At 38.4% G+C, this 20,568-nt stretch overlaps 1 protein-coding gene across 4 annotated transcripts in view; it reads right to left on the minus strand.

Moving 5' to 3' along the window:
• Positions 1-20,568, minus strand: part of ANKRD44 (ankyrin repeat domain 44) — a 359,761-nt gene that overhangs the window by 202,695 nt on the left and 136,498 nt on the right. For all 4 annotated transcript variants that reach the window (XM_053598403.1, XM_053598401.1, XM_053598400.1 and 1 more), the window contains exon 2: positions 20,094-20,177. In XM_053598403.1, coding sequence (XP_053454378.1) covers positions 20,094-20,177 — 84 coding nt within the window. The remainder of the gene's footprint in view (positions 1-20,093; positions 20,178-20,568) is intronic.

Below are 20,568 nucleotides of genomic sequence, written 5' to 3' on the forward strand. Positions count from 1 at the left end.
AATACTTTAACGACATTCACATGTTGAAGAAATTTGCCATAACTAAACCAGCTCTCTAGGATATTCTAAGACCTATTCTCCATAAAGACCAGCATAACCCTCCACCACAAAAGTAAACCCACCCAGAAAATTTTGATCAAATTCAAACTTCCACAGTCGCAAAAAGATTAAAAATGTCCACTGGACTCTCGAAAGGTTTATCAATATTCTCAATTAATGTGAATGGTTTAAACTGCCCTCTAAGGAGGGACAGGCTGGCTAACTGGATACAAAAACTCAAGCCAGATATCTGCTGCATACAAGAATTGCATCTTACATTAAAAGACAAATATAGACTTAAGGTGAAGGGATGGTCATCTATATTCCAGGCAAATGGAAACCAGAAAAAAGCAGGTGTTGCAATTCTATTTGCAGATGCAATAGGCTTTAAATCAATCAAAATAAGGAAGGATAAGGGTGGACATTTCATATTTGTTAAAGGTTATACTCAATATGATGAGATCTCAATTATTAATATTTATGCACCCAACCAGAACACACCTCAATTTATAAGAGAAACTCTAACAGACATGAGCAACTTGATTTCCCCCAGTTCCATGGTAGTTGGAGATTTGAACACCCCTTTAGCAGTGCTGGATAGGTCCTCCAAAAAGAAGCTAAGCAAAGAAATTTTAGATTTAAACTTAACCATTCAACATCTGGACTTAACAGACATCTACAGAACATTTCATCCCAACAAAACTGAATAAACATTCTTCTCATCAGCCCACGGAACATACTCCAAAATCGACCACATCCTAGGCCACAAATCTAACCTCAGCAAATTAAAAAAAAATAGAAATTATTCCTTGCATCATATCAGACCATCATGGAATAAAAGTTGAACTCAATAACAACAGGAATCTGCATACCCATACAAAAACATGGAAACTAAATAACCTTATGCTGAAGGATTGATGGGTTATACACGAAATTAAGAAGGAAATCACCAAATTTTTGGAACAAAACAACAATGAAGACACAAATTATCAGAACCTCTGGGATAATGCAAAGGCAGTCCTAAGAGGGAAATTTATAGCACTGCAAGCCTTCCTCAAGAAAATGGAAAGAGAGGAAGTTAATAACGCAATGGGACATCTAAAGCAAGTGGAGAAGGAAGAACATTCCAACCCCAAACCCAGCAGAAGAAAGGAAATAATCAAAATCAGAGCAGAATTAAATGAAATTGAAAACAAAAGAATTATACAACAGATCAATAAATCCAAAAGTTGGTTTTTTGAAAAGGTCAATAAAATAGATAAACCTTTGGCCACAGTTACCAGGGAAAAAAGAGTAAAATCTCTAATTTCATCAATCAGAAACAACAAAGACGACATAACAACAGACCCCTCAGAAATTCAAAAAATCCTTAACGAATACTACAAGAAACTCTACTCTCAGAAATATGAAAATCTGAAAGAAATCGACCAATACCTGGAAGTATGCTACCAACCAAGACTTAGCCAGAATGAAGTGGAAATGTTGAACAGGCCTATATCAATTTCTGAAATAGCATCAACTATACAAAATCTCCCTAAAAAGAAAAGCCCAGGACCAGATGGCTTTACATCAGAATTCTAGCAAACCTTTAAAGAAGAACTAGTACCAATTTACTAAAGCTATTCCAAAATATAGAAAAAGAAGGAATATTACCCAACACATTCTATGAAGCAAACATCACCTTAATCTCCAAACCAGGGAAATACCCAAAGAAAAGAAAATTATAGACCAATATCACTAATGAATATTGATGCAAAAATACTCAATGAGATCATAACAAACAGAATCCAACAACTCATCAAAAAAATTATACACCATGACCAAGTGGGATTTATCCCAGGGTCTCAAAGCTGGTTCAATATACATAAATCTATAAATGTAATTCAGCACATAAACAAACTAAAAAATAAAGACCCTATGATTCTCTCAATTGATGCAAAAAAAAGCTTTTGATAATATCCAGCATTGCTTCATGATCAGAACACTTAAGAAAATTGGTATAGAAGGGACATTTCTTAAACTAATAGAGGCCATCTACAGCAAACCCACAGCCAATATCGTATTGAATGGAGTTAAATTGAAATCATTTCCACTTAGATCAGGAACCAGGCAAGGTTGCCCATTGTCTCTATTGCTCTTTAACATTGTAATGGAAGATTTAGCCATTGCAATTAGGGAAGAAAAGGTGATCAAGGGTATCCACATAGTGTCAAAAAGATCAAACTTTCAATCTTCGCAGATGATATGATCGTCTATCTGGAAAACACTAGGGATTCTACTATAAAACTTTTAGAAGTGACCAAGGAATGTCTCAGGCTACAAAATCAACACCCATAAATTTGTAGCCTTTATATATACCAACAATAACCAAGCCGAAAAAACAGTCAAGGACTCTATTCCTTTCACAGTAGTGCCAAAGAAGATGAAATATTTGGGAGTATACCTAACAAAGGATGTGAAAGATTTCTACAAAGAGAACTATGAAACTTTAAGAAAAATAGCTGAAGATGTTAACAAATGGAAAAATATACCATGCTTATGGCTGGGAAGAATCAACATTGTTAAAATGTCTATACTACCCAAAGCAATATGTAATTTTAATGCAATTCCTATTAAAGCTCTGTTGTCATCTTTTAAAGATCTTGAAAAAATAATACTTCATTTTATATGGAATCAGAAAAAAACTCAAATAGCCAAAACATTACTCAGCCTTAAAAACAAAGCAGGAGGAATCACATTACCAGAGCTGAGACTATACTGTAAATCGATAGTGATCAAAACAGCATGGTACTGGCACAAAAACAGAGAAGTAGATGTCTGGAACAGAATAGAGAACCAAGAGATGAAGCCAGCTACTTACCGTTATTTGATCTTTGACAAGCCAATTAAAAACATTCAGTGGGGAAAAGATTTCCTATTTAACAAATGGTGCTGGGTGACTCTGGGTGGCGATCTGTAAAAGATTGAAACTGGACCCACACCTTTCACCATTAACTAAGATAGACTCTCACTGGAGAAAAGATTTAAACTTAAGACATGAAACTATAAAAATACTTGAAAGTGCAGGGAAAACTCTTGAAGGAATCAGCATGGGTGAATATTTTATGAGGAGGACTCCCCAGGCAATTGAAGCACTATCAAAAATACATTACTGGGACCTGATCAAACTAAAAAGCTTCTGCACAGCCAAGAACATAGTAAGTAAAGCAAGCAGACAGCCCTCAAAATGGAAGAAAATATTTGCAGGTTATACCTCCAATAAAGGTTTAATAACCAGAATCCACAGAGAACTCAAACGTATTAGCAAGAAAAGAACAAGTGATCCCATCTCAGGGTGGGTAAGGGACTTGAAGAGAAACTTCTCTAAAGAAGACAGATGCACGATCTACAAACACATGAAAAAAAGCTCATCATCCTTAATCATCAGAGAAATGCAAATCAAAACTACTTTGAGATATCACCTAACCCCAGTAAGAGTAGCCCACCTAACCCCAGTAAGAGTAACAAAATCCCCAAACCAGAGATGTTGGTGTGGATGGGGAGAAAAGGGCACAATTCTACACTGCTGGTGGGAATGCACACTAATACATTCCTTCTGGAAGGATGTTTGGAGAATACTTAGGGGTCTAAAAATAGACCTGCCATTCGAGCCTATAATTCCTTTACTAGGTTTATACCCAGAAGACCAAAAATCACAATATAACAAAGACATCTGTACCAGAATGTTTATTGCAGCCCAATTCCTAATTGCTAAGTCATGGAAGAAGCCCAAGTGCCCATTGACCCACGAATGGACTAGCAAATTGTGGTACATGTATACCATGGAATATTATTCAGCCTTAAAGAAAGATTGAGACTTTACCTCTTTCATGTTTACATGGATGGAGCTGGAACATATTCTTCTTAGCAAAGTATCTCAGGAATGGAAGAAAAAGTATCCAATGTAGTGGCTCAGCCCTACTATGAAGCTAATTTATAGTTTTCACATGAAGGCTATAACCCAACTATAGCACAAATATGGAGAAAGGGCCAAGGAAGGGGAAGGGGGGGGTTACGGTGGAGGGAGGGTTATGGGTGGGGCCACACCTACAGTGCATCTTAGTATGGGTACAGGTGAAACTTACTAAATGCACAATACAAATGTCTACATATAATAACTAAGAAAATACCATGAAGGCTACATTGAACAGTTTGATGAGAATATTTCAGATTGTATATGAAATCAGAGCATTGTACCCCTTGACTGCACTAATGTACACAGCTATGATTTAACAATAATAAATAAATAAAGTCTAATTTTAAAAAATTCTATAAAATAAAAAGTGTTTAAAGATGCATTTAGTCATACTTAATGTAAGACAAAGAAAATACTAATTGCCCAAATCAAAAATTATATTTTTTGATTGGCATTACCATTGCCATTATTATTACTGGCTTGAGGAAGGCGGTGGATGAAGACCGTAGGTGGGTTTAAAAGCTCTCTGGTACCCCCCCCCCATCCACTCCCTGACACTGCTGCTGAGTGTAGTGGTCTAGTACTACGAGAGTCCTGGTCACACAAAGAATGTGCAGCAATAGAACATTTCTACTTGCAAATGTGTTGCAACACTGAGGCTTCCTTTATTACCTTGGTTTACAAATCTCTCTTACCCACCTGACTACGTAGTCCAGGGGGCAGAGAAAACCTGTCCTATTCATCTCATAGTTCCGGTGCCAGGAATATGGTGGATGCTCAATAAATGTCTGCTAACGGAATAGAAGTAAAATGGCCACAGTTACATAGATCATTTAACTGCCATGTGAATTTTAATACCGTTTTTCAATACTCAGGTTTAATAAGGTTTGAGAAATATGTGAACCGAATTTATTAATTTGCACTAAAAAGACCTGTTTCGAAAGTATTAAGTGGCTGACTAAACTCTGACTCTATCTTTAGAAACAAGAAACTCACGGGATAGCCCCAAGTTGGATTTCTATAAGCAAAATGCAAAACAGGATCAACCATGTGATCTTTCTAGAAAAGTTTCACATTTAGCCAAGGACTACTGAGTCATTATTCAAAACTGTGAGCGGTAAAATCTTCCTTAACATTTCCAGTTCTATCTACAATTATATCTAAAGAATATTCAGAATCCTTTCTAAATAAAACTTTGTCCTCTAGCAAGTATTCTTTTAATAGGAAACTCAGAAAAAGGATATTTAAATGAGTACTAAAGAAAACCTAGGCACTGTGGTTATTCTGTACCTATATTTGAAGTCAAGTTGCCATGTTACAGCAAAAACAGACTTCCCTGACATTTTAAATCTTGTCAAAAGCCAAGGTCTGAATGTTGCTTTAGGGGATCTTAATTTATTTATTCTCTACTTTCCCCTGCTTCAGACAAAAACCATCAAGGTTTTCTAATATGGGAGAACTATATATTAAAATATATTATTTATTTCTGAGGGAATTCTATTTTTAACATACCAAGAACAAAATCACAATTCCTTGAAAAATATGCTTTTATAATTAAATGTATGTAATGGTGCTCAGCAAAATTCACTCTCTAAAAATACAACTTACAACAATTTTGTATTCATAAAGAGTATAGTCCTTACAAAAATTCTTTTTTTCTAATTTTTTTATTAAATCATAGCTGTGTACATTAATGCAATCATGGGGCACCATACACTGGTTTTATATACCATTTGACATATTTTCATCACACTGGTTAACATAGCCTTCCTAGCATTTTCTTAGTTACTGTGTTAAGACATTTATATTCTACATTTAGTAAGTTTCACATGTACCCTTGTAAGATGCACCATAGGTGTGATGACACCAATCACCCTCCCTCTGCCCATCCTCCCCCTTCCCCACCCCTCCCTCTCTTCCTTCACCATATTCTTAGGTTATAACTGGGTTATAGCTTTCATGTGAAAGCCATAAATTAGTTTCATAGTAGGGCTGAGTACATTGGATACTTTTTCTTCTATTCTTGAGATACTTTACTAAGAAGAATATGTTGCAGCTCCATCCATGTAAACATGAAAGAGGTAAAGTCTCCATCTTTCTTTAAGGCTGCATAATATTCCATGGTGTATATCTTTTAAGGTCAGATGAGATTCTTGTATGCAGCAGATATCTGGCCTGAGTTTTTCTTTCCAATCAGCCAACCTGTGCCTCTTTAGAGGACAGTTTAAGCCATTCACATTAATGGAGAATACTGATAAGCCTGGTAAAATTTTGGGTATCAAGTTTTTCGAAAGTCCAGTGGACATTTTTAATCCTTTGGTCACTGTGGAAGTTGGAGTTTGATCAAAAGTTTCTGAGTGAGTTTACTTTCTTACAAAAATTCTTAATGGGAGGCTGAGGTGGATGGATTGCTTGAGCTCAGGAGTTTGAGACCGGCCTAAGCAAGTACAAGACCCCATCTCTACTAAAAATTAAAAAAAAAAAAAAACAAAACTACCCAGGCATTCTGGTGGGCGCCTGTAGTCCCAGCTATAGCTGGGAGGCTGAGGCAAGAGGATTGCTTCAGCTCAGGAGTTTGAAGTTGCTGTGAGCCATAACACCATGGCACTCAACGCCACAGCAGTGGACTAAGACTCTATCTCACAAAAAAGAAAAAAGAAAAGTTTTATATGGTCCCCCTTTGAATTCATTTTTTAAACTGTACAATTTGATAAGTTTTAAAATTTTTCAATTGTGGTAAAATAAAATAACACAAAATTTACCATCTGAACCATTTATTCTTTTCTTTTCTTTCTTTATTTTTTTTTTGAGACAAGAGTCTCATTATGTTGCCCTCAGTAAAGTGCTGTGGTGTCAGCAACCTCTAACTCTTGGAGTTAAGGAATTCTATTGCCTCATCCTCCCAAGTAGCTGGGACTACAAGTGCCTGCCACAATACTTGGCTATTTTTTTATTGCAGTTATCATTCTTGTTTAGCAGGCCGGGAAGTTTTGAATCTGCCCGTCTCCGTGCATGTGGCTAGCGCCCTAACCACTGAACTATAGGTGCTGAGCCTGAACTGTTTTTCTAAATTATTTTTATTATTGGTACAATTGTCAACACAGGTCAGACTCAGAGAGCCCAGGACAAAAGAAGGGTGATACCACATGTATTATAGCTGTGATTAAAAAGGTCTGACCAATCCCAGCACTTTGGGAGACCAAGGCAGGAGGATCACTTGAGGCCAGCAATTGAAGACCAGCCTGGGCAACACAGTGAGACCCTGTATCTAAGAAAAAACTTAAAAATTAGCTTGGCCAAAAAAAAAAAATTACCCTGGCACAGTGGCATACTCCTATATTCCTAGCTCTTGGGAAGTTGAGGTGAGAGGATTGCGTGAGCCCAGGAGTTTAAGCTTGCAGTGAACTATGATTAGGCCAGGGTGACACAGCAAGTCCCTATCTTTACAAAAAAAGGGAAGGGAAGGGAAGGGGAGGGGAGGGGAGGGGAGGGGAGGCTATCTGACCATGAATGGACCCACTGTGATAAAATCCCAGAAGGAATGTTGTAAGAATATGAAATACACGATGTAAATGCTCATGGGTCCACATACATACATCTTGAACATACAATGTTGAGTGAGAAAAAGCAAGTTACAGAGGAAGCAAACAGTGTTTCTAAAGATACACAACACCATCTATTGTTTTAGCATAGTCATATACACATGCACACACATATATTTAAGAATATAAGTAAGATTAGAGTATGTGAACACGAGGATGGGGAGGACACATAGAACTTCTGGACAGTGGCTCCTCCTGGGGAAGAGAGGAGAAGGGCAGGGAGGGAGACTAAAATAGGCTCCAGGCCTTGCTTACGTATTTCCAGCCTGTGCCATTACTGCTCTAGGTGCAGGTGACTCAACTGTAAACAAAGCCCCAACAGCCTTCATGGAGCTGACAAGTTAGTGGAGGGAGACAGACGACAAATAAATGCAGTGAAAATATCAGGTGGTGAGAAGTGCTGGGAAGAAGGTCAAGGCCAAAGAAGGTTGCTATTTTACATGGGAAGATCAGGGAGGTGTCTCAGATAAGGAGGCATTAATGCAAAGGCATTAGCGACGTAAGGCCATAAGTTCATATTTTTGTGGGAAAAAATCTCTAAATCTGTAAGATTTCATAATGGTTTCTTTTTAAATAAATATGGCAAAGTGTTAACACTTACCAGTCTCAGTGGTGTGCTTATGATTGTTTTCTGAATGTTTAATAATTTTTCATAATAAAAAAAGGTTAAAAATAAAAGCCCACAGCCATCAATTACTGAAAGATTAGAAGGCAGGATGTCACATACCTCCAGATCCCTTCCAATTAGAATATATTGAGCCTGTGACTGCACATTCTATTTCTTTAGGGGTCCTGTACATATTGGGGCCCCTTGAGAAATAGTCAGGAAAGGACAATACTGCCCAATCATTTGGTCGTGCTTGCTTACTTCCTGGCTTATTTGCCGGACTGTCTATCTATTCATCCATCCATTCACCTACCTACCTACCTAGAAACCTATGCTTCCCACATAAATTGCATGCCTGTTCAAACCCTAAGCATCCCTTCTCTGAGAGAGTCAAGGCCAGACAGTGAAGAGTCAATCTAGCACGTGTGCTCAAAATAGCCGAAAAGGTATGTGGGGACACGAGCAAGTGAGGACACAAGATGTGAATGAACATGAAGCACTGATAACAAAAGACCAGATCTTTGTGAGCTGGAGGGAAAAACACATGGTGTCTGTACTCTTGACTTCAAGAGCTGCCATTTATTACATACTACAATGCCGCCCTTCTCCCTCTGAGAAAGGGATATGGGATCTTAGTTTCTTTCTATCGTTTTCTTTTTTAGAAACAGAGTCTTACCCTGTTGTCCAGTTAGACTGCAGTGGCATCAGCCTAGCTCACGGCCACCTCAAACTCCTGGTTTCAAGCAATCCTCCTGTCTCAGCCTCCTGGGTAGCTGGGACTATAGGCACCCACAAAGCCAAGGTATTTTCTATTCTTAGTAGAGAATGGGTTTTGCTTTTGCTCAGGCTGGTCTCAAATTCCTCAGCTCAAGCAATCTTCCTGCCTCAGCCTCCCAGAGTGCTAGAGTTACAGGCGTGAATCAGCACCCTGGCCAGTATGGTATCTTAGTAATGTTCTATTCCCAGGTGCTCAGCAAAGTGAAAAAATATCACAACTGTGTGATTCCCTAAGACTTTTTTAAGATGACATAAATTGTCTAAAAGAGTATGTAAGAAAATATATAAAGTGTCAGCTCCAGTGTTATAACAGGTATTTAATAAATATTTGATGAATGAATGAATGTATATGAGGTATATGAGGTTATCAATGACAATATTACCTAATTTCTCTTGTACTCTGAGCACTTCATAGATCAGACAAGGCTTTCATATGCCATGGAAGACACTGTTAGTTTGCCCCTCATCTTTTTTCCTTTCATAATAGGAACCCTGACTTTTAGCTGAGTAAATAACCCCTGGATGTGGTCTGGACAATACATAAGCAATCGTGTCCTTTGTGTAAGTGTCCTTAAAGAGAGGGAAAACACCCTTTTTCTGCCTTCCTCCTTCCTGCTAGCTGGACTTTGGATGTGATGGCTGGAGTTCAAATGGCCATTTTGGACAATGAGAGGGAAGCCATGTACCAAGGACAGCCAGCACAAAAGGAAACAAAGATTGGATTATGACACCATGGAGTGTTATACTAGTCCTGGACAGCCTATCTCTGGACTTGCTGTACATAGGAAGTTAATACACTTCTATTTTACTTAAAACTACTAAATTTTTGTAAAATAAGTATTTATTTCACTTAAAAACCTATCATTTCATCTCATCTCCCTAACAACACCTTACGAAATGTTTATTATCCTGCCCATTTGACAGAGCTGAGGCCAGAGGAGGTTAGTTGCCTTGCTCAAGGACACACAGAACTCGAGATGTCTTCTGTCTTCAAGCCGAGCCCAGCGCTCTTTTCACTATGTCCATGGTTGCAATTTGATGTGACTGACATGGATTATTTACCAATAAATAAAGTACACCAAGCAGGGCAATACAGGCTTGACTGTGAAGGAATAATATCAAAAACTCTGAAAATGCACATGTGAGGACAGAAAAAGCCAGAAAGAAGTTTAGAAAGAGAACTAAAGGACAAGGCAGCCTGACTTTAGGAAATGCAGAGTGAGAAGCCCAGACATACTGTCCTAGGCTGCCAGTAGGAGTCTTAAGCCAAAAGTTGGCAAGTGACCTGACTGTAACCAGTTGTGCAACCTCCTGGTCAAAAAAAACTCACCCCACTCCAGGCTTCTACCCTAATTGACTAACATATACGTTTAAGTTCTTAGCTTTTTTTTTTTCTTTTAAAGTCAGTGTTTTAAAGGTTCTGATAATAATACATTTATAAAACTACCGTTGGAAGGCCCTCCGGCTGTCATAATTATATAGTTATTTAACATTTAAAAGTTAAAGCAGTAGATCTTGGTAAAAATGAGGGCCAACACAATGAAGTGATCTAAAGTATACTTTGTATCCTTTTAATTTAAGCCTGTCTTTTAAGAATAACCTAAGTGTGTGGTTACCTCTGCCCAATTCATTTTAAGACTATGAGTCATTAAAATATAAAGTATAAAGTATATTCTCTTCGTAAAAGAAATTGGAAAATAAAAGGTATCTGGAAACTCTTACTTGACTTTTATCCTAATCAAAACAAATACTTCTTTTCCCATAATGTATGATATAAAATGTATTTCATACACTTAAGTAAAAAAGCATTAGATTTTATGCTATTGCCATTTAGAATCTCATCTATACACATTTTCAGTCTTCAATATCAAAAAAGAGGGGAACTTGAACTTGAACTTCTTCCAAAAGAGGGAAGAATCATGGTAGAGAAAAAGAATCCTAGTAATATGACAACAGTTCCTACCACCACCACTCCCTGAGTCCCTTGAAACATGAGGAAAGATGGGAACTGCCATCACATTGAAAGTTCGCTATGAGTAATAAGAACAATGCCATTGACGTGTGCTCTACACCTATTCAAAAATAATGAGTGTATTTTAAAAGTCAAATCCTTGTATTAAATATGAGCAACTTTGAAACCTGGTTTGTTGGCTTTCTTATGAGTGCATTTATATAAATTTGTTTTTACCATTTATAAATATAACATGCTCAATGCAAAAAATTTTAATAATACATAAAGGAATTTAGAAAAACAAAAATCCCACTATCCAGATGCAACTATAATTAACCTTTTAGAGAATATTCTTTTATACTTTTTCTTTTACACTTACATATACACATGATAGTAATACACATACATGCTATTTGACAACTTTCACTCAAAAATATATCTTGAAGATCTTACCTTTCAATAAATATGTCTAATAAATACATATACATATAAATACATGTAAATATAAATCACCCTCTTTAAAGATAGCATGATATCACCACATATGGAAGTATTATAACATATTTTAAAAATAACTGGCTGTATTATTTAAAAATAATACAGTGGCTCACACCTGTAAGCCTAGTACTTTGGGGGGACAAGGAAGGAGGATCGCTTGAGGCTAGGAGTTCAAGCCCAGCCTGAGCAAGAATGAGAAAAATCAGCCAGGTGCAGTGGCACACACCTGTAGTCCCAGCTACTTGGGAGACTGAGGCAGAAGGATCATATGAGCCCATGAGTTTGAAGTTGCAGTGAGCTCTGATGATGAAGCCACTGAACCCTAACCAAGGTGACAGAAAAAGATCCTGTCTCAAAAAAGAAAGAAAGAAAGAAGGAAGGAAGGAAGGAAGGAAGGAAAAGAGGAAAGGAGAAGGGAGGGAGGGAGGGAAGGACCTACTGTTTAATTCCAATTTCTTGTTATTATAAACCTCACAGCAAGAAACATCTTTTTGTTTACATAGTTGACCAAGTATTTCCTTGAGGGTAAATTCCCGGTGTGCACAGTTAGAATGTTGATGCATACTGCCAAACTGCCCTCCAAAGGGCAGTACAAATTATTTTCCCCAAAAGGCATCAGAATAGTTGAGATCTGATTTTCATCTGATGTGATGACTAAAGAATGACGATGTGTGATTGTTTTGTTTGAGTTCTTAGATTTCTGAGGAGAGTGAGGTTGGGCACCTTTTCATATATTTTTTGCCTATTTACATTTTTCCTTTAGTGAGTGGCCTCTGCATGTCCTTTGCCCATTTCTCTATTTGGGTGTTTATCTTTTTGTAAATAATTTGCAATAGTTCTTTGTATGTTAGGAATGTCAACATTTTCCACAAATATTGTACATATTTTGAGTTTATCTTTTAACTTTATAATTTAATATACAGAAGTCTATGGTTTTTATACATTTAAAAGTAACCCTTTTCCATCTTTGCTATTTATCTTAGAAAGTCCTTCCCTATACTATGAATACAAAAATGTCTCCCCCACCTTGATAAAAAAAAAAATTAGGTAAGGATTCAGCTTTATATTTTTACATCTGGTTGGCATTTGTCTCAACACCATTTATTAAATAATACACCACAAACCCAGTGATTTAAAATGCTTACTTTATCCTAAAATGTCCATATACACTAGGTTTTAATTCTGAACTATCTAGTCTATTTCATCTAGTTTGATTGTCTTTTCCTATGACAATAACATGCTGTTTTGATAGCTGTAGTTTTGAATTTCTTTTAATATATTTTGTGAAACTCTCCCCTCATCACTTTTCTTTTTCAAAAGTTTCCTAGCTAGTCTCACACGTTATTCTTCTAGATAAAATCCAGAATTACTCTGTCAAGTTCCTCAACCCAACACCTACCACCCAATTCAACTGCATTGAATTTAAAGATTAATTTCAAACAATTGCCATCTTAATTACTGTCTTCTTTCCCTGTAAGAATGACGTGCCTCATTTATTTGCATTTATATCCTCCCCCAAATTGAATATCTATGAAAGGATCATATCTTTGATTGTTAACATTCTCAAGCTATTTATAAAGTACATCTTTTAACTGCTAGATTTTTCTTTTTACTGTAAAAATGTCTAGCAATTGCAAAATAATACTAATGCCAAATGCTTGGAATGTTTCCATAGCTCCAAAACACCCATCTGTCTGATGTGAAGGGTGCAGATCATATACCACTATAAGATTTTGTTCTCTCTTGGAGCCCGGCTCTCAGCTCCCACGGCCAATGTTGGAGAAATTGGGCCCCAAGCTCTGAACATCCTCTACAGGATAATTAGTAACGAGACTAACCAGACCTGCCTTTGCACATTTTAAATGGCCACGAAGCCACATCTCTGTAGCTTGCTCAAGGCTTTCTGGAGGTGATAAATCATTCTCCACAGGATACAGGTCATGGTTTCCAAACAAAGGCCTCACATCCTGGGCAGGGGTCCAACAAGGGGGGTGGATAGGGATGGGGGGAGTGTGACAATATTGCCAGGCACGTGCTGAGAGACGGGCACCTCAGGACCAAAAACACCATTACCCAGAGCTGTGAAGGGAGCACCAGCTTCTCTCCCTCCTCCTCCTCACCCCTCACCCCGACAAATGAGGAGAAACACTGTCAATGTTTGAGGAACATAGGCCACTGCTCTCCCAGAACACCAGGCTCTCAGCTGTTCATTTTCTGGATGGAAGTGACCAGAAGAAGCTTAATTGCTGAATTTTTGCTGTCCTTACCCACAGTTAGCACAAACAGTGGCCTACAGGCTGGATTTGGCCCACAGATGTGTTTTCTTTGGCCTGCACATTATTAGATCATCTTTTGGAACCAACATTTAACAATTTAGAGATTTCCTGTATTTTCTCTTAAAAACTTAAAAAGTCTGGGCCACACCATGCCTGCCTTCCTGCACAGCGCTTGACAAGAGCTGAGCCATTCATCACATGCACTGACCGTGAACTTCTGTCATTTATGGGACCAGAGTTTTCACCTCTCCCTGCAGCTTCCCTCCTTCTAGCAGTTTCTGATATAGGTCTTATGCAGAAGGTGCCTAGGTCACTGAGGCAGTAAAACAACTCAGGTGTTCACCACCATATCAAATTCTTTCTTTAAAAATGTCAGGTAGCATGTCTGTAGGTTAGGAAAAATACACAACAATCTAGAAGCTTCAAAGTTGGGCTATGTAGTTTCAAAGAAGTATTACAACACCCCAACACACACACACAGAGAGAGACACACACACATACTTGTATATGAACACATTAGAAGTTTACTATCATTAATTTGTCTTATTTCTTTAAAAAGTCCCCCATCACACAATCTCAGTTTCTTTCTTTCCTCCCTTGGAGCTTGAAACCAGCATACCACCATTACTTGAATTCATTCCTGTAGTCAAAACCTGAAGCTTTAATGGTTTCCTCCCTTTGTCTATTATAAGTTCTTTACCAACGTAAGTTTAGTTTTACCTTAAGATTTATTCCATGGGTTGTCCCTTCCCATCTTGAAGAGAATCAGCAAAATGTACTAATATACTCGGGTCAAATCCTATTAGGGCAAATAATAAACTTTAACAGTTATCCAAGATTGTTTTGTGGCATAAAAGAGATAGATTAAAATAATCAATCTGGGGACAACCAAACTAGAAAATGACATTTTTAAAACTATTGAAACAAAATAATATTAAGCATGCACTGGGTATTAAATGATATTGAGAAAACATTGTTAATTCTATTTGGTATGATAATGGGTGTGCATACGTGTGTATTTTTGTTAGTGAGATTTTTTTAAAACAATGGTCCCTAAACTTTTTTGGCACCAGGGAACAGGGTTAGGGGAGGCCTTAGATTCTCATAAGGAGCATGTAGTTTACAGTAGGGTGCGCTCCTATGAGAATCTAATGCAACTGCTGATCTAACAGGAGGCAAAGCTCAGGCAGTGATGTGAGTGATGGGGAGTGGTTGTAAATACAGATGAAGCTTTGTTTGGTCCCCACTGCTCACCTCCTGCTGTGAGAGCTAGTCCCTAACACGCCACTGATTGGTACCAGTCTGTGGTCTGGGGGTTTGGACCACAATTTTAAAAAGAAATAAATATCATGGGTTTGCTATCATGTGAGATTCACGAATCTTAGAACTGTAGTCTTTCACTGTTGTAAGTTTCTTTAAGCATCAGCAAATCCATGGCATGGGAAAGTGGTTTCAATTTACATGCCAACTTCAATTTAATAGTGCTATCCTGGAAAGATATTTTGATCTCTAAGATTTGAAGGAAAAAAAGTGCCATGAACCATTAGCAATGTTGGCCAAGGGTGCAAGATAGGAGAATAGTCACCTTTAAAACCTCCAGTCTCGTGTTCTTTCAGGGAGTTTATTGCTCACCAAGTCAACTTATCACTTCTTTAGATAATTCTGTCTATTAAGTTAACACTTATCTTTGGAACTGAAATCTTATTTTCTGTAGTTTAAAATTTCATGACATAATGACAAGTTTAGTTCCATTATAACTTGACAGCATTAACTTAAACTATTTGGGACAGGTCTCTTGTCCTTTCCAAATTTAAAACATCACCAGTTTCTTCAGCCTCTCCCCACGTGGCCTGGTTTCCTCCCCATCTTTGTCACTTGTCATTGACAGGTGCCAATTTGTCTCCCCCAGATCCAGTATGCCTTTGCTGAGTTCAAAATAGGCTTTTCAGAATCTCTGCATTCTTTGAAATTTTGAAGTCAGGTGATAGTCTCCACCTGGAGCTCAATTTGGTCAGATGGAGGCTGCTAAAATGTTTCTAGCCGCCAGTCACACCTAAGTCAATGTAAATGGATTTAAGAATATACAGTGGTCATCCCACTTTCTAGTGCCCAGCATGCCACTAGGCATAGAAACCTCAGAAAGAAGAGTATCCCTCCTGGTCCTTCAGGAGCTCCCCAAATCAATCTATAGATCTTCAGTCTTACAAAGAGAACTACCAATCTTACAACTAAGACCTGAGGGTCACTAACTATGCCATATGCTTCCTTTGTATAACAATTTGTCTTCACTGAGAGAAATGAAATAATAGTCATCATACATTGGCTCATCATAAGCAGTAAATTGGGTTTGAGTCACTCACTCAATATGTGCTGCAAGGACTGGATGAGGTGACTGAGAAAAGAGAACAAGTGAGATAGAACCATGTCATTGAGTATATTAGCTGTCCCTCCATATACATGGGGATTGGTTTTGGGGCCCCCACGTATGCCAAAATCCAGACATACTGGATTTATCCCCTGGTGAGCCCTGGGGAACCCACATATATAAAAAGTCTCCATGTACATGGGTTTTATATCCCAGGAATACTGTATTTTTATGCATGTTTGATTGAAAAAAATCCATGTATGGGTGGACTTGCACAGTTTAAGCCCATATTGCTCAAGGGTCAAGTGTAGCTCCTCAAAACTAAAACACAGATATAAATAACTCAAGTAGTACTCAAAAGTGATCAACGAGGTGCAAAGAAGTGTGAGAGCTGAGAAAAGAGGTAGATTTCTTTGGCCAGGTAGGGAAGGTGGTTGAAAACACAGCAGAAAGGAAGTGAGAATTATAACAACTTAATGGAGAAAAGAATATCTGCAAGGGCAGATGGAATTGGAAGTGTGAAATGAGAAAAGGGAAAGAGAATAGAATAAATCCCAGCGGGTTGAATAATTCGGTTGGTTGAAGCACAGGATTTATGAATACTGTCAGTGGAAAATAAAGTTTGGAAAAACACAGAGAGGCCAAGCTGGATGAGTTTGCTTTCTGTATCAGGATCAGCTCATTAAAGAGTGACTTACACCTAAGAACATGTGACCCATCAAAAGACAAAGGGAAGTAGGGAGAAGAAAGAAAGGCAAAAAAATCAGAATACAGGAGAGAAAAGAAAAATTTAGTGAATAAAGGGAGGAAAAGAGAGAAAAGGAAAGGGTGAGAAGAGAACAAGACAAATGTCGTCCAAGTAATGGGTGGCTCCTCCACTGTTTCCCTTGCTTGACATTTAAATGTTCTGGTTATCAGCACCTCTTCTCTCCTGAAATGCTTAGATTTTCAGTTCTTATGTGACTTCCACCTCTCTATGCCCTTTGCTAACAATTGCCTTCCCTAAAGTACCCAACCCACCCCTGGCAAAGCAGTCAATGTATCAGTCCCCAAGGAGCGCTGGCAAGAAGAAAGCATGACGTTGAGGACACACCTGCTAAGAGCATGGGGCCAAATGACCTCCATTATATACTCCTGAGGGAGGTGACCAGGGAGGGGAGGGGAGTGAGTCTAAAGGGACTGTGGTCCTCAAAAACCCTGACATCAACCTAAAGAACCCAAGCCCTCTGTGTGCATTCCTTCACTCACTCATTCAATGTCTCACATTAATGGAGTCTTCTCCCTCCCTCTGTTCTCCTCTGCTGCCACACACCCAGCAGCCCACAAATCAAAGCAAATTCCTATGTGTCCCCAGGCCTCAGTTCAGGCATCACTTTATCAGATTCTCATGATTAACTTACCCCTAAATAGCATCCTGAACTTGCCCATTCAAGAGTGCATCCCAGTGGGATTTCTCCTTTGTTGGCCTCTCTGCCATGTTGTAAGCCCCAGTAGGGAAAGGACCCACCACTGTTGTCCCTGGCACTTAGCACAGAGACTCAACTCAGTAATTCACTGTGGAATGAACAAGACACCTCACAGACAAAAAGTGGTATTCCCTGGAATTCTCTAGAATTCTGTTAAGACGAAAACCCGATGTGGCCACAATTGCTATTCACTCACAAAAATCCATGTTCTCCGACTCTTTGGGGACACACAGCTACACTAATTCCCCAGACTTCCTTGTAATTAGGTGTGGCTGACTTCTGAGTTCTGGTCAATGGAATACGAGCAGATATGACGTATGCCTCTTCTAAGCTGACCCATAAAAATCCTTCATGTTTTTTCTCCATTCTCTTTTTGTTCTTCAGGTTGGTGGGACTACAGACAACTTGTATGGTGATCTTAGAAATCAAATATTGGTACCTGGGACCCTGTGCAGAAAAGAGCCACCCTCTAATCAGTTTCGAGGAGGAATAAACATCCAGATTATTACAGATTTACATTAAATACAGATTTAGAGGTCTACATGTTACAGTAGTTAACCTGTGTAACTTCTTCAGTGGTACAGCTGGGTGGCAACTAAAGTTAAGCTCTCCTAACCTTTACCAGCCAACAACTGTTTGTCACATTCCCAAAGGGAAATAAAGGCCATTCAGAGGCCAGTACAATCATTTTGGCATGTGTGACAGCAAAAAAAAAAAATTCTATTTGCTTACAATCATCAGAAAAAGATAGCAACCTTGCCTTAGGCTTGCCTGGGCTTGGGCCACAGCCACCAAACAGGCTGGGTGGATTCCAGTCTTGTTGGAACACTGGACAACAAGCTTGCTTGCCTGTCCTCACTTCAGAAGTACAAGTCACATCCCACAGGCCCTGGACAAATGCCCAACTGCCTTCTTGAGTAGTCTGTCCCTGGGCTCGTCGGTGCTTACCTTGCAAAAATGTCACAAAACTTTCTCCTATTGTTTTCAGTGCCAGCTAGGGGGAAGCTGCCAAAAGCTTTTGCAAAAAAACCACACCAACCTGCACTGCCATGGAGCAACAGCTTCAGCAAATGACTCGCCCTCTGAATAAAGCATTCAGCCAACAGGGTAGGGATACAGCTTCAGACATAACTCACCTCCCCAGGCGAGGCTCCTCTCAGACTGAAGATGTATGTGATGATTTCTGTTATTTCTACTTAACACTAGAGATTTAAAGAGAACTCCTCTCCTTGACGGACTTGAGTATTTTAGAACTGAATTACATTAAGAGAATTAGTAGCATGTACTGTATGTAATTGCTTGTTCAATCCAGGTCTAGGAAACTGTGAAAAGGGTAAATCATTGACTTGATCATTTTTCCTTTCTTAATTGCAGGTTGGGTTGTTTGTTGCAAGACTTTCCAGATCCAGTGGCTCTTTATCTTTTGGAGGTCACAGATACTCTTAAGTATCTGATGAAATGCCTTTTCACAGAAAAATGTTTATATGTGCACCAAATGCACACACCTATTACCTGTGACTTCAGAGGGTACACAGAATACCTACTTCACCCAATTGGTCCCAGGCTCACAGAATCTCTAGAGCAGGGCTCAGCAAATTTTTTCTCTAAAGAGCCAGATATTAACTAATTTTGGCTTTGGGGGCCCCGGGAAATCTCTGACACAACTGCTCGCCTCCACTGTTACAGTGCAGATCCATCCACAGATAACATATAAAGGACTGAGCATGGCTGTGTTCCTACAAAGCTTCATTTATGAACATTGAATGAATTTGTCATTTTCACATCACAAAATATTATGCTCCTCTTGATTTTTTTCCAACTATTTAAAAAATAAGAACTATTTTTAGTAGGAAGTCTATAGAAAAAAATGTATGTCAGACAGTAGATTGCCAACCCCTGCTATAGGGCACTTGCTCTTACATTACATTTTTATTTTCACTGACTTCTAATTGAAAATTAACATTTCCTTCCATTAGGAACATAGGCAACAAACCATAGTAGTATCAATAGTGCCTTCTTTCTTCTGTCACCAGTAGAAATCACAGGTGTGTTCACGTCACATTAGAGTTGTTGCAGACAACTCAAAATGTTTATTATGCTCATCATTAGTTTGGCCATTATTAGATGTTTTGCTGTATTTTGTTTACATGTGTTGATAGAAAAGCACAAATTAGATTTTTAATATTTGGATAACTCTATTTCAGTATATTGTAAGACCTTTATAAGTTGACCACCCAAGTGACTGGTCAAGAAACTGGTCAACACATGAAGGCAGTCAACCTAAGGATCTAGGTCAACTGTACTGATACATACATGTGGTGTATGTATGTCTGTGAAAATTAGGTCAACTTAAGGAGGTGGTCAATGTAAGGAGGTGGTCAACTATAGAGTTCACTGTAATCTTTTTCATTTCTAACCCTATGTATTTTATTTTATATTTAAAAACAGTATTCTGAGAAGCAGTCCAAAGCTTTCACAAGATACAAAAGGAGTCCACGGTACAGAAAGTGTTAAGAGCCCTTCCCTGATCCAGGCTAACAAACCCAGCATCTCTTACCAGAGCATTCACATCTTCAGTCTTGTGGATGAGCATCCGTATCTCCTCGGGATCACCGCTAAAGATTGCTTGGACCAGTGGTGGCTACAAACACAAGAGAATGGGTGATCAGAATTATAATCAATATACTGGATTGCATTCAGATACTGATGGTGAAAAGAGAAATTTTCCCCTAAAAGTTTATTCAGTAACTATCAATTGGAAGACAAAGATGCGTAACACTCAGATCTACATTTACCAGAATTCCAGTAGAGGAGATATTTATATAAGGATACAATCTGAAGGCCATGAAAGATAGTCACATCTAACCTGGGGCTATGAACTAAAGTGAGTATAACATGAAAATCACCCATTGTTGAAACTGTCCTTCATAAACACTTAAATTCCTACAAGGAAACCAGCAAATATGTGGTTTTGTGTATACCAGGGTTTTTTGTTTGTTTGTTTGTTTGTTTTTACAGGTATCTTTTATTTT

The sequence above is a fragment of the Nycticebus coucang genome, chromosome 7 (genome assembly GCF_027406575.1).
Source record: "Nycticebus coucang isolate mNycCou1 chromosome 7, mNycCou1.pri, whole genome shotgun sequence".
Lineage (NCBI taxonomy): Eukaryota > Metazoa > Chordata > Mammalia > Primates > Lorisidae > Nycticebus > Nycticebus coucang.